The sequence below is a fragment of the Panthera tigris genome, chromosome E2 (genome assembly GCF_018350195.1).
Source record: "Panthera tigris isolate Pti1 chromosome E2, P.tigris_Pti1_mat1.1, whole genome shotgun sequence".
Taxonomy (NCBI): Eukaryota; Metazoa; Chordata; class Mammalia; order Carnivora; family Felidae; genus Panthera; species Panthera tigris.
The window spans coordinates 60,303,996-60,318,532 of NC_056674.1; the positions used below are offsets into that span (position 1 = coordinate 60,303,996).

The 14,537-nt window shown below is 62.2% G+C and overlaps 1 protein-coding gene across 1 annotated transcript; it reads right to left on the reverse strand.

Moving 5' to 3' along the window:
* Positions 1–3,025: 3,025 nt before the first annotated feature.
* On the reverse strand, positions 3,026–9,094 carry SNAI3 (snail family transcriptional repressor 3). The gene is made up of 3 exons (XM_042969697.1): positions 9,005–9,094; positions 5,286–5,843; positions 3,026–3,272 (listed from the first exon to the last, which is right to left on the reverse strand). Exons 1-3 carry the CDS (start codon positions 9,078–9,080, stop codon positions 3,091–3,093), a joined length of 816 nt encoding a protein of 271 aa, XP_042825631.1. The 5' UTR covers positions 9,081–9,094; the 3' UTR covers positions 3,026–3,090.
* Positions 9,095–14,537: the final 5,443 nt, after the last annotated feature.

Genomic DNA, 14,537 nt, shown 5'->3' on the forward strand with positions numbered 1-14,537 from the left:
TCTGGTCCCTCCTCCCACCTTGGAGGGAGGACCCAACAATGTGCTGGACCAGGACCGAAAGGCCTTCTTTAGGGTGACGAGTAGAAATGTGGTCAGTAGAGTTTGGATGGAAAAAAGATGGCCTGTAGGTGGGAGGGACCCAAATAGCAGCACCCTAAGAACCAGTCATCCACCTTCACCCAGGGATAGGCCTCCTGCCGACTCCCGTTCTGTAGGTGTTGGGAGAGGGCTCCAGAAAGCCAACTTCTATCTAAATGGGCGTCCCAGGTGAATTCTGATGACCAGGCAAAATAGCATGGAAAAAGGTGAGGGGGGAGCTGGGAACCCTGAGCGGCCAGGCAGCTGGGCAGGTGGCCTCCCTGGGGTCTGACTGCAGCCGCCCCGCCCCTGGTGGACCGTCTCCCCCATTCATTCTCCATCAGCTCCCTGGCAGGTGCTCGGCCTTTCTTCACCCTCTCTGCCAACCTGGCCTCCGACACCCTGCCCTCTGCCAGTCCAGATATAAATATAAGAGCATTTTCCACGGGCCGGCACAGAAGGGCAAGCATTTGACTTTATTTTAGGGCCGTGAAATTCCCTCCCTTCATACCCAACAGGTGCATCGCCTCATTTAGCTATCAGGGCCCAGGAATAGAACACAATTTACAATATAGCTTCCTTTGGGCATCTGGATGCTATTTTAAAAAAAAAAAAAAAAAAAAAAAAAAGCCCTCCTGTGAGATGGCCGGATATGGGCCAGAACGCTGGCTTGACCCACTCAACAGAGGAGCCCAGCTCTTCGGGAGACCGATGGGAGGCAGGACCACCCTGCTAGGGCAGGGCCCCTGGTTGGGATGATGGACAGGAAGCGGGAACAGGCACAGGAGGTGTTTGCCGGTGGGCCCGTCAGTTAAAATTGACCGCCCCCCTTGATCCTTTGGGGACCAAGGGGACAGAGGAGTCCACTCTGCTGTCCTTCATCCTTCAGCCCAAGCACAGGGACCCACTGGGCATCTCTTGGCAAACTGTGTTCACATCAACTGTTGGGAGGGGATGGTGTCCTCCCCTCTGCGGGTTCATATGTTGAAATCCGGACCCTATTTGGAATCAGGGTTTTTTCAGGTAATCGAGTTAAGATGGGGCCATTAAGGGGGGTCCTAACCCCGCAGGACTGGTGTCTGCACAGACTGAGGAAATTTGGACACAGAGACAGACACATACGCAGGGAGAAGCCATGGGAGGTGGAGGCAGAGAAGTGTGATGTGTCCACCAGCCAAGGAACATCAAAGATGCCCACAAACCAGCAGGAGCCAAGACAGAGAGAGAGAGAGAGAGAGAGAGAGAGAGGCCGGCCCCCGAGGGGACCAGCCCTGTGGCAACTGGGGCCCTGACTTCTGGCCCCCAGAGTGTGGGAGTACATCTCTGTGGTTTAAGCCTCATGGTGCGTGGGGCTTTGTTATGGGAGTCACAGCACGCTGACCTATCAGCTAAGCGTCTGGTTCGCACTGTCTGTCCCTTGAGGGATGGCAGGTCCCCGCAGAGGGGAGGCCAGGTGCAGGCCTGGGAATGTGAGCGTGGCTTCCCCAGCAAACGTCTTCACTGCACCCGCTGATCTGTTCTGCTGTATGCCAGAGCCACGGCCCTCCTGGGTGGCCAGTTTCATCGAGGTCACCCTTGGTCCAGAGAAGCCCCACGTCACGGTCAGGTTTCCTCTGGGATGTCCCCAAGGCCCCTCCGATGGCCGTTATCAAACCAGCCACGCAGGCCCTTTCACCCCGAGGAGCCTCGGGCAGGATCTACAGGTGCCGCGTGGCCCAGCAGCAGGCTGGTGAATGTGCTTCAGTGGGTCTGCGAGGCCCAGGGCCGACACGCGGCCTCTGCCGCTTGCCCTGTGGCCCCCACTCAGGGCCAGGAATAGGAGCCTAACTTTGTCCCTCAGCCTGGGCCAGAAGTGGGGCGGCTGTCGCCTCCGGGCATCAGGAACTCAGTCAGTCCCCATTAGACTCAGGCTGCCCTCCAGGGGCAGGCCGAAGACGCTAAGACACGCTGGCAAGATCGAGGCCCAGCCCAGCAGGTGACATCCCGGGGGTCTGGGGGTGGGCAGAGGCCGCACTCGGGGGCAGGATGCTGGGGAGGGGACTCCTGTTGGCAGCTGAGTCGGTTCAGGAGGCATGTGTCTCAGGCGGCACCCACTCCCTCCGCTGTGGACGCCTATGGCCTCGGGAGAGGGCGGGCAGAGAAGGGGCGACGGTGCCACGGGCGGTTGTGGACACAGTCCCCCGGTGACACGGTGGTCTCGGTGGAGACGTGTGCAGACCCAGGACCGGGTTCTCTTGTGAGCACCCTGCCGACGCGGACACACACGGCCCCGGGCTGGCCTCTTCCCTGGGCCTCACTCTCCCCAGCTCTGCCCTCACAGCCTCACCCCCCGCGTATCTACGCCCCACGGCCGCTCTCCCTCCCTGTATAAGGCTGTCCCCATTTCCGGTCTCCTTGTTCCCAAAGAAGGTGGCCCTGCTCACCTGCTTGGAGTGTCGCCACCCACCTCCCCGCTCCCCGTCCCTACACTCTGCCCCCCTTGCTCCGTGGCCAGAGGCCCAAATTACCCAGGAATCTGGGTAATTACTCCGGGCTCGGCCTCTTCCGCAGACCCAGGGCGCCAGGCAGGACTCGGGGTCTCAGAGGACGTGACCGGCAGGGGTGCCAGGCTCCTCGCTGCCCTGTGCTTGGGGACGGGGCCCTGGCTCTGTGTCGGGACACCCGGTGCCGCGCGCGTGCGCGCAGGCAGGCGGAGGTGAGCCTGTGGTAGCCGTGCCCACGAAGGCCGAGTGGCAGGAGCTGGCCCAGCTGGCAGCCACCCCCAGCGGCCTCTTCTCTTGGGAGAAGAGAACCGGAAACCAGCAAGTCAGGGAATGGTGGCTCACGTCGCCGTGACGGTCTTCCCTCAGTCGCCCTGACAGCCCGCGGGCGGCTCTGGCCCTGGACCGAGGTGGGTGGCCGGCGGGGAGAGGAGGCACCCGCCGAGCGAGCGTGGGGCCGGGCTCGCTGGGCATCACGGGTGCCGAGCGGGGTGAGGTCCTGTCCCTCCCGCCGGCACTGAGCCCGCACCCGTCAGGGGCCGCGGCGGCAGCCAGACTCCTCGTGCCGCGCCAGGAGCGACATGCGGGAGAAGGTCCTGGCGCAGCTCTTGCACTGGTATTTCTTGGTGTCCGAGTGTGTCTGCAGGTGGGCCCGGAGATTGGAGCGGTCGGCGAAGGCCCTGCCGCAGTGTGAGCAGGTGTACGGCTTCTCACCTGGGGGCGGGAGGGCGCCGGGTGAGTGTCCGTCTGGTCCGCCCCAGGAGGTGGCCGAGCCCCCCCCCCCCCCCCCCCCCGTCCCCAACCCCCCGCCGTCCCTGCTTATCGACGTATAAGCCCCTCGGCCTCCTCCAAATGCTCACGGCACTTCTGACGCATCGGTCTTCCCTCACCCTTCCCCAGGAGATACGTGACGGGGGGGCCGGCACCTGCCCCGGGAGGAAGGAAACCCTAGGGCCACGAGGTCCACATCCACGGTCAGGCTCAGAGCTGCCTGGGGACAGGGTGGGATGTCACCCCTGGGCAGGACTGCAGCATCTAAAGCCCTCTCCAAGGGGAAAGAGCTAGCGTGGGTCTTTGCTAGATCTTTCTGTTTCTGCCAGAGCCCTTGGGGCCCTTTGCCCAGATCTGGTCCTGAGCAGCACTGGGAGCCCTCAGCTGTCCCTGCCCACGGAAGGCCGCTGGTGGAAAGCAGCTGGGCCCCTGCAGACTCTACCGGGAAGGCGAGCCCCGGCCCTTACGATGGAGGCAGGCATTTCGGAACAGCTTAAGACCCTTGTGTCCTCTGGGCCACCTCCAATCAGGGCGACCAGGGATTTGGACAAAGCCCTTCTGTTGGGAGCTGGGCCCCCAGGACAACCTTAACAAGTGTAAAAAGATCCTTAAAGGTCACCTGTTTTCTTCCGCCCACGTGGAGTGACTTCCAGTCGTACACCCAATAGAATCCTGAGAAGCACCAGCGTGCAGTCCCCCTGGGCCCAGGGCGTCCCTGCTGCCCAACGCCCAGGCACATTCCCTCCCCAGGCCAGCCTCCTGCAGGGCCTCCCACCCTCTGGGCCCCCAGACCAGGAGCACTGAGCCCCTGGCGGTGTGATGTGGGACGCTCAGAGACATCCCTGGGGGGGAGCTGAGGAAAACCGGCTGGAATTTCAGCCCGGAGAAAGGCTCCCGCAAAACCCTTCTTTCCAGCCTCCCCCGGGTGGGACTCAGAACAGTCCTACTTACGGAGCCCTGGCTCAGGGCTGGGGAGGCTCCAGTGACGGGGGCGTGTGTTCAGCCGTGGGCCTCAGCCCGGTGAGCCTTATCCCTGGGCTTCGGTCTCTCTGTGCCCACCTGTCCCTCTCCTGGCGGGCCGGGGCGAGGTGTGGTTCAACCCCCAGCCGCCCTGGGGCAGGCGGCCCCCCTCCGCTCCTTTGGGCAGCGGTGGCTGATGTACGGACAACGTGCTGAGGCCCCCAGGCCTCCTTCAGGTCTGAGCGCAGGGCTCTGGTGCGCTCTCACCAGGGATGGGTTTGCCCCTGGGGTCCCAGCCCCCCGTCAAGACCCAGTCCTCGTCTGTGCCCTTCGTCCGTGTGACCCCCGTGGTTGCCACCAAAGGCCAGGCCTTTCTCCCTGTGCCGCTCCTGCTGCTCCAGAGCTCAGGAAGGGCGCGCAACATGGGAAGTCAGACCGTCTACGGCCCCGAGCAGCCTGCGCTTTGCCAGGTGGTAGGGCTTGAATTGTGTCTCTCAAAAAAGATCCGTCCACGTCCTAATCCCCAGTACCTGTGAGGGTGACCTCACTTGGAAAATAGGGTCTTTGCACATGTCATCGGGTTAAGATGGGGTCACACTGGAGCACGCGGGCCCCGGTCCAGTGGGACTGGTGTCCTTACAACAGAGGGAGGTTGGGACACAAACACACACGGGAGAGGCCGTGTGAGGACGGGGGTAGGGGCGCACGGACGCCTGGAGCCCCCGGGAGGTGGACGGGGCAGGAAGGACCGTCCCCTGCCGCCTCTGGAGGGAGCGCGGCCCTGCGACACCTGGATTTCAGACTCTGGCCTCAGCAGCTGGGACGGAGGGCATTTTTGATGTTTGAGCCTCTGGTTTGTGGGACTTTGGAAACCGGCACGCAGGGAAGCAGGAGCCGTGTGGCCGTCCCTCCTCTTGTTTACAAGGCCTCCCTCCCTGCCTGACCCCCAGGTCCCGCCCTCACCCCTGCCCGGGGCCCTCCTGCCCACAGACCCACCTGTGTGGGTCCGGATGTGGCCCTGCAGCAGCCAGGGCCTGGAGAAGGCCTTGCCGCAGACAGAGCAGAGGCAGGGCAGCGTGTGTGTGCGGATGTGCATCTTGAGGGCGCCCAGGCTGGCGTACTCCTTGTCACAGAACCTGCAGGTGAAGCAGCGGGGCGCCCGCAGGTGGCAGGGCTTGTGGCAGTGCGGGCGCCCGAGGCCCCCCGGGGCCGCCTGGAGTCTGCCTGGAGCCTGGCCCCCGTCCGGGCCCGGGATCGGGGGCCACCGCGTGGGCGGAACCCGCAGCGGGGGCAGGTTGAGGTGGTTCAGGCTGTCTTTGAGGGGCTCGCTGGGGGCCCGGCCGCTCCAGAGGTCCGCCCGGCTGCCTTCCAGGGGGTCTGGCCCGGAGGCCCCCCGAGCTTCCTCAGTACGCGGAAGGGGCAGGGAGATGGGGCAGACGGCAGAGGTGCGGTCCCACGGCAGGGGAGGGTCGCCAGGGGTGGAAGAGGCCGCCTTGTCTGGGAGGAGGAGGGGCACCGCCAGCCCCCTGCAGGCAGAACAGGGGCCATTAATTTCTAGAAGGGAGGAGGGAGAGAGAGAGCGTGAAAGTGGACATGAGCCCCCACACTCTGTCCTCAGACTTGCCCTTCTTGGTGCAGCCGCAAGCCTGTGTTCTAGGTCATCAGCAGTTCTGCACGAAGGGGAAGGGCTGGCGAGGCCAGTGTCAGCGCGGGAAGTGACCACAGGGTCTAGAGGAGGGGCCTCAGTTCTTTATTGTTATGATTTTTCTAAATGTTTATCTTTGAGACAGCGCGAGCGGGGGAGGGGCAGAGGGAGGGGGGCAGAGGATCTGAAGCCGCTCCAAGCTGAGAGCAGAGAGCCAGATGGGGGGCTCGAACTCCGCAACCTGAGTTGCCCTGAGCCGAAATCAAGAGTCAGATGCCCAACGAACTGAGCCACCCAGGCGCCCCCTCAGTTCGTCTTTAAAAGCAAAGGAAATGTCTTACAGGATCCCAGAATAGTTCTCACGGGCTGACGGAGGCCCCCCTACTGGCCCGGCAGGACAGGCCTCCCTGACCCCCGCCCCGCCTCAGGCCCAGCTCACAGCAAAGCCTCACCAGCCTCCCGCAGGCGCGAATTCAGAGTAGACATTTGGCGGTGGGCCACGTGAAGACAACTGATTAGCCTCCAGTCACCCCCATCACCCCCCCGCCCATGGTGACGTGAGTGCCAACGCTCCCGGGTGGCTGGATGGCTGTCCCCGGTGGTGCCACACGGCCCCCAGGGGCAGCCTGTCCCCAGGCCGTGGCTCCCGGATTCGTGGGCCAGCATGCCTGTGCCTGACCAGATGAGCGGCAGGGCCCCAGGGTAAACAGTCTGGCACGTAGGGGTACGCTCTGCCTTTTCCCCGAGCCCCAAATGTCCAAACAGCCCCCAACCCATTTCCTACTCCAGATGTGTTGAAATAAATCTCTGGTCCCATTTCTGCCTTCATGCCAAGGCTTTGGGTAAGAAAGAACCCACAGAATGGGAGAAAATATTTGCACATCATGTATCTGTTAAATCGATGGCATCCAGAATATACAAAGAATTCTTGCAATTCAACGGTATATATATACACATATATGTGTATGTGTATATATATACATATATATGTGTGTGTGTGTGTGTGTGTGTGTGTGTGTGTGTGTGTGTATAATTTTAAAATGGGCAAAGGATCTGAATACACATTTCTCCAAACAAGATATACAAATTACAAATGGCAGGATGCCTGGCTGGCTCAGTCTGTAGATCATGTGACTCTTGATCTCAGGGTTTCAAGTTCAAGCGCACGCTGGGCATAGAGATTACTTAAAAAAAAAAAAAAAAAAAAAAAAAAAAATATATATATATATATATATACACACACACACACACCCTACACAAATGGCCAACAAGCACAGAAAAGATGCTTGCCATCATTAACCATCAAGGAAATGCCAATTAAAGCCACAGCGAGATACTGCTTCGTGCCCACTAGGATGGCTAGAATTACAAATAGCCAATTACAAGTGTTGGTGAGGATATAGAGAAGTGGGGACACTTAAGGAAACTTCCCACCTTTCCGCTGTATCCTGACCTCACCCCTAACCTAATCCCCCCAGTTATAAAACAGCATGCTAACTTTCTGTCCTCCTGGAAAGAGGGACTGGGCAGTGTCAGGCTAAGAGACAAAGTCCAAGGAAGTTCTGGAGAGAGAGGCTTGGGATACGCAGAGAGCCTAGGACCCCACTTCACTGGGGGCTTTCTACTGGGAAAAACAGTCACCTCTCTTAAGTCTCTGAGACTCAGCCACCACCCTGGCTCCAGAGCCAAACCCAGTCTTGGGGGCTGGGGGCCACCCCAGAGGGAGGGCAGGGGAGGGCCGGCTATGCCTGTGGCCCTGATAGAGTGCTTTTGCTGGCCCTTCAGATGCGTCCACACACCCTCTGGGGCTGTTGTAACTCAAATTCCTGGGAGGAGAGACTTTCAAGTCCCCTCCGCTTCAGGGGCTCCCTGGGGGGAGGCCTGAAAAGGCACTTATTTGAAAAGAGAGAGGGAGGGGCCCCAGACCCAGCCCCTCGGTCTATCCTAGGGCAACATCCTGGGAGCCTCAACAAGCGGGAGCCTCGTCCCTCATCCGAAGGGGGGAGGAGAGGAGCGGAGGAAGCGGAGAGTGCTGGAGGGCTGGGCTGCTCTCTGACACTCTCTCATGTTCAAAGAGTAAAGTGGGGGGTGCACTCTGTGACTGGGCTCTAAACAACAGGTGTTAAGCTTTAACAACCAGGCTCACTTAAACTCCATTTCCCATCACGTATATATCTAAAATGCATTCGGATGCCTTCCGTTCTATTTCATTTTGTGAAATTGTTTTCAAAATGCAGAGTTCGGGACCCCAGTCCTAGAAGGCACCCCCTGGAGGCAGCGGCCTCGGAAAGGATCACCGGGGTGCCCTCCACTCCTGGGCCTCCTCCGGGTCCCTTCTCCCCTCTCCCCCTGAGCTACCCAGCAGTTCCTCAGGGGGGGTCTTCACCTCAGGGGCTGTGAGGTGATGGCTCTGATCACTCTCGAGAGGCCTTTGTCCCGGGACCTTCTCGTGCCTCCAGGACACGGGCAGTCCTGAGCCCTGGACCTGCGTCTCCCTGGGCCACCTGGGGGGAGGGGGGAGGATTGCAGCCCCTCAGCCCAGCCTGCCCTGAACAACCTCCACTGGGGTGAGGGGTGACGGGGGGAAGGTGACCGACGGAGCGGTGAGGAGGCACCCGAGGCGCCTGAGGGAAGGCTCATGGGCTGGGCCTTGGCACACACCGCCCGCGGGTCTCTCTTCTGTTTCCCTTTGGATGCTCTGGAGGAGCCGTTGGACAGCAGCCCCAAGCCTCCCTCCGTCTCTCTCCCCACCCATCCCTGGGACCCCTCCCACACCTCCTGCACCAGGAAGATGGCTCCAGGGTTCCCTTAGCTGGGATGGGTGCGCCAGGCCATAGGGGGAGAGCCCCCAGACTGACTGGGGGCCTGGAAACTTCTCTTAAGTGGGAGGGAATCCCGCCTGCTCTTCCCGACGCGAGGCCGAGGCCCCCGACGTGGACAAGGCGCTCGCAGGCCTCCACCCACCCGGGGTCTCGTCCCCGCTCCGCTGGCTGGCGAGGTAACTCCTCTCCCCCGGCCCGGGACGGGAGTCCGAGCCGTGGGCGGGGCTGGGGAGCCGGGCAGTCCCTACCTCTCTGCGTCTCCAGCTGCCTGTAGTTGGAGACCCTGTGGCTGGAGTGCGTTTTCACCAGGAAGGAGCGCGGCATGGTCCCCCTGCGCGTCCGCCGGGCGCCCGCGGGCAGCGCAGCCGGCAGGTGGCCGGAGGGTTGGCTCATTAGCATAGCGCGCCGCCTGGGCCAACCAGCGCGGGGCGCGGCCGGGGCGGGGCTGCGGGGCGGGGCTGCGGGGCCACGCCCAGGACAGGTGCGCGGGCCGCGGGGGAGGGAGCGCGTGGCCGCCGTGTCCTCCCCACGGGACTGCCCTGGCGCGCGCCGCGAGTCACACCGGCCCCTGGGGCCTGGCGCACCCACTCGCCGTGGACTAAAGGGCGGAGGTCAGGGCTGGGTGGAAGCCGCGCCGGGCTCCAGTCCACACGGCGGTGGAGGCGCGCGCAGAGCCCTTGCCGCAGCTGGCTACACTCGCCCCACCTCCTGCTCAAACCCGCAACGGTAGGATTGGTGAGCACGAGCCCTGAACTCCACAGCCGACCCAGCTGACCGGCCATAGTGGTGCCGGGGGCGGGGGTCAGCCGGCCTGGGGGCGAGAGGCCTTTCCCAGGGGAAGAAGGCTGGGGAGGGCTCCTTCCCTCCCGGGACAGCGCTCCAGGAGGTGGCCCAAGCTTCCAGGAGGCTCATTTGGCGGGGAGAAAGGACACAGCCTGGAATTCTGGGATTGCAAGGGGTTCCGACCTGCGGTCATGGGAAGTTTAGTCGAAGAGGGGGAAGTGCGTGTGCTCTGCCCAGTCTGTGACCCTGGGCAGCCATGTCCCTCCTGTGCGGCGAGGACGCGTTCGAGCCACGTCCGAGTGTACGCTCCCTTTCGGTGTGGACGCTTCAGGAGTTCAAGGGTCAGACAGGGCATTCCCTGGGCGAGTGGACGCAGCACCGAGCCTGTCCCCGACAGCTGTGGGGCCTTTCCATGGCTGTGTGCCGGCCGGCCTGCCTGCCTGGCAGTGCCATTGAGGTCCAGGTGCCATGTGACTGTGGGCTTGGGCGAGGTGAAGTTGATGGGGACCTCTGGAGAAGCGGGGGGACGGGGCCGTGTCACACAGTGTCTTAGGTCCCTACAGTTTTGCAGATGAGAAAATGGAGGCTCTGAGAAGTTAGGAAGTGGGGGCATGGGGACCCAGGCTCACATTGCCAGTCACACACGAGACGTGTGCCCCCCTGTCTGCTGCTGGGTGAGAGCACGGGAGGGCAGGTGGTATGCAGACGGAAGGCACGCGTCTCTCCTGTGGGCCACAGCCTGGCACCGTGCTGTTGTGTGTGTGGATTTCAGAGGACACGTGGCTGCGTTCTGCTTATTCACCTGTTCCGTGGCCTCGCAAGCTTTCTATTTATACCTTCTCTTCCTTCTTTCCCCTTCCAGACACAGATAAGGCTTGCAGATACCTGGGCCAGCCCTGCACCCACACTGTCCCTCCTCACCGGGTCACCCACTGTGTGGCCACCAGCCAAGATGCACTCCCTCATCCCCAGAGAGCTACTCACACTATTTAGGGAAGCGGGAGTGTTCCTAATCTCATCCCGGAAATGCCCCTGGGATTCCGAGGGTCCTTGGAACAGCTTTGGGGGAGGGGTTGCAATAGTAAGTGACCCCACCCACTTGTCAGCCCTCCTTGGAGTCATGCACACTCACTGGCTGGGACTCACAGTGTTGTGTCTGGGCTGGACCCCAGGAGGACCCACAGAGGAGGACCTCAGTGTCCACACCTGTGCAGTGCTGGAGAGGGGCGCAGCTGTCCCCACCCATTCTTGCTTCCCGTCCTTCTGTCCTCATCCTGGCCGCCTTACCTCCCGGCGAAGCCTCACATCCGCCCACCCACCCACGCACTCCCCACTGGCCTCCCGGAACTGCCCCTCTTTCAACCAGAGCAGGACTTGCAAGGACCAAAGTCCTCTCTTTCCTGAAGAAATCACTGTGCTCTTCCCTGGACACCTAGGACCTTGGGGATGACAGCTGGCCCAGAGCCAGGCTGTCGGCCCCGCCCCCCTGCCTCTATCAGCGGCCTGAGCAGCAGCTTCCAATTAGGGTAGGCACCTCTAGGCCACAGATTTTATAATCCTACTTAGATAGTCTCCTTGTATGCGTGTGTTCTTTACTCTTTTTGTCTGCCTTACAAAGAATAATTCAGCAGTGCTCGACTCCATGTACGTATCTCCATTGTGAGCTCACATTGTAGCTGATTTGGTTTCGTGACCCAGTTCGGAGGGCCCCGCACCCTGTCAGACCGCACCCCGAGAGGGGGGCCAGGTGGGAGCCAGCCCGTGCTCCTGCACAGTGGCTGCCTGTGGCACGTGCGCGGTGGAGTCCCGCAGTGCTTGTTGGACTAAGTGGAAAAGCACCGAGAACCCCCCAAACAGTGCGGCCCCTGGCATGCCCATCCCTGGGGGTTGGAGGAGGGTTAGCGTCCGCGCCCTCGGGTGCCATCAGGTGCAGGAAGCCCAAGCCCCAGGGACCAAAACTCTCGGAGCACTGCTTGCGGCGGGACCTCACCGCTGGGGCTCAGGACAGATGGCCCCTCGTCGTGGGAGCACCAGCCCCTGCATCAGTACATGGAGCGTTCTTGGGGGGGGGGGGCATGGCTGGGACATCCTGACCTGGGGCAACCTCACAGCCACGCAAGCTCATGGCCTGGTGGAAACTCAGACCAAACACTCAACCTCCCAACGTCTGGTTGGATCGGTGACCAACCGATCGAACCGGCGAAGGGGGACTCACAACTAGTTTTGAGGCCTGATTGTTAAAGCTGGTGGTGGTTCTTAACCTGGGGTCGGTGGACACATCCTCTGTGAGATGAGGGCACTGAGGGGGGATGCTGTCCCTTCCCACACAGCTTATAGGACACGCAGTAGAGTCCTCAACGCCTTGGGGCATGCCAGAGGATTGGGTGCTGGGAGGGGTCCTAGGGGCTGGGGCGGAAGGATGGAAATGAGTGGGGGGCCGAGCAGGGGTGCACGTGCAGGCTGGGCTGTGTCCTCACAGCCCGTGTGTGTGCGTGTGTGTGTGCACACGTGTCTGTGAGGCCGCAGGAGCTGTTTCCGTGTGACACAGGCATCGGCATCAGCAGGGTGCCCAGGGCCTCAAGGGGAGCAGTCCGTGGGGTCCTCAGCAGGGTTCCCAGCTCTGCCCCCCCCCACCTCCTCTTTGAGGTTCTTGTCTGTCCGCAGGCTGGATCCAGCCCCTCGTCCCAGCAGGTTGTTGGGAGACGGGCGGTCCTCTGTCACAGGGAGGGTCTGGACCCCTGCCCCCCACCCCCCAAGCATCCGCATGTCGGCAGGCCGCCAGGGGCAGAGGCCAGTGAGGGTGGCCTGTCCTCGGAGGCCCTCAGGAGGGACGTTGCGGGCAGCTCAAACCCTCACTGCGACTTGCACCGAAGGCACCAAGCCCCACAGGCCGGACGTGCTGGGGGCGCCCGGAGGAGCCTGCCGGGTCCCAGGTCCCAGGCTCCCTGGATCAGGCTTTCTGGAAGCCAACAGCTGCAGGGCCTGGAATCACTTCCAGGCACGGCCCGAAGGAGCCAGCAGTGGGTCTTTGGGGGCCGAAGCGCCTTCTTCTGCTGGTCTGGCACACTGGCCGCTTTGTCCAGCACGACACCTCTCTGGGCGAGGTCAGGGCAGGGAGCCCAGCTCTCCAGGGTGCTCGGCACCCTGGGACCAGGTGGTGGCTACGGCACTTTCTGGAACTCCGGGAGGCCGCCGAGGACAGGCGTGAGAAGAGTGACAGGGCTACAAGTCCCCGCCGTGTGCAGGCGGTGGTCATCCTGTCTGGGCCCGCACTGGAGACCGGCCGACGGACGCCGTGGGCGCAGTGCTTGAGCCATCGGCTCCCGCGAGGCCCGGATGAGAAGCGCGCCAGTTCCCAGGAGTGCCTTCCCGTGGCTGCCTTCCTGACAGAGAAGGTTGTAGGTCCAGAGACGCTTTCTAGGCCACGGGGTGTGCTGGGGAACGTGCACCATGAAGGCGCGGGGGCGCCCCGGGCCTGGGGCTGCCTCCCTCTGTGTGGCAGTGGTGGAGATAGACTCCGGGGGCGGTCTGCCCTTGCGCTGATCAGGGCGGAAGGGAGACCATGACTTCCAGGAACTCTCGGCCTGAAGTGTGTGTGTGGCACGAAAGCCCCGGGGGCCTGGTGGGACAGCCCCGCCGCACGTGGGATTCACGCAAAGTACAAGGGAGGCCGATCGTGCTGTGGACTTGAGCCGGAGCGTCCCCTCCCCGACACCGTGGGGTCTGCTGACACGGGTTCCTGTGTCCCGCGTGCCCTGTTAGGGTTCACTCTGATGCTCCCCCCTGGGCAGACTATCCTGGACATGAGTCCCTTGGTCGGTGGTATATTCTCTGTGGTCCCATCTGGCCTGGGCCTGGGGTGGAGGGGGTTGAGAGGCCACATGTGGACGCTGTCCTGTGGCTCCCGCGGCTGCGCGGAGGGGGCACAGCTCCACAGGTGTCCTCGGGTGGAGGCAGGGACTCATCACCACACCTGCTCCCTGGAACCAGCATCCTTGGCCAGTGGGGTCAAAGAGGGAAGGGTGGGGCTAGAGGCTCCTAACAAAGGAGCTAGGGGGTGGCCAGCCTGTCACCACTCTCCTGCCGAGTGACCGTTGTGGAGGCTCGTGTGCCTGGCCCTGCTATGGCTCCAAGCTCGGGAGACCCACCTTCTTAGAAGAACAACCCAGAACCCAGCCCTGCCTGGGGAGGCAGCCTGGAAACAGCCAGGGAGAGGGAGGCAGGAGTGTGGCCCCACACCGACCACCAGCTGCCAGGACACTGGCCAGCAGGTGATATTTGTCGGCTTTCAAAGGCCCGAGTGACGTGGGGGACAGCAGGAGCCTGTGGCACCAATGGTGGCCCTGAGCACGATCTCTGGGTGGACATTTCATGTTTGAAGATTTTATTTTTAAATCATCTCTACACCCAACATGGGGCTCGAACTCATGACCCTGAGATCAAGAGTCACGTGCTCCACCGACCGAGCCAGCCAGGCACCCCTGGTTCACATTTAAATGGCTCCTTCTGCCCTCTAGTCACCGAATGAGGCTCTGGGGCCGAGAGCACCAGGCAAGACCAGGGAAGCCACCGAATGGCAGGAGCCAGCCGTGGGGACGGTGGCTGCTGATCAAGGGCCTCCCAGAGACCCCGTGCCGGCCGCTGTGGCCACGTCCGGGCCTCAGAGCTAGCCTCAATGAGACCAGCCTGCCGGCCTCAGGGGACTGCATCTCACAACAAGGAAGGAGGTGAGAGCCACCCGCACCTAGGGTTGCCTACGTTTGTCACAGGGGACCAGACGTGGTTCAAGAACGAGCATGTGTCTGGGACAGGCCGAAACGGGCTGGTGAGTGAGCGCCTCGGGGTGAGGGAAGCCTGGGGAGGGGCCTGGAGCAGGTGCCCTGAGCGGAGTTGTGTGGGGACACACACACCCCTGCAGACCTTAAACAAGGGCGCACACCAGCCCCCACCCCACCGTTAATGCTCCCAGATGAACCCACAGATCGAGGTTGCTATAGA

Bases quoted from the DNA above. Each gene is read 5' to 3' on its own strand.
- SNAI3 (XM_042969697.1), bottom strand. From the start codon at position 9,080: ATGCCGCGCTCCTTCCTGGTGAAAACGCACTCCAGCCACAGGGTCTCC. The intron at 5,844-9,004 runs GTAGGGACTGCC...CCTCCCTTCTAG, and splicing joins GCAGCTGGAGACGCAGAGAG to AAATTAATGGCCCCTGTTCT. The intron at 3,273-5,285 runs GTGGGTCTGTGG...TCCCGCCCCCAG, and splicing joins CCACATCCGGACCCACACAG to GTGAGAAGCCGTACACCTGC.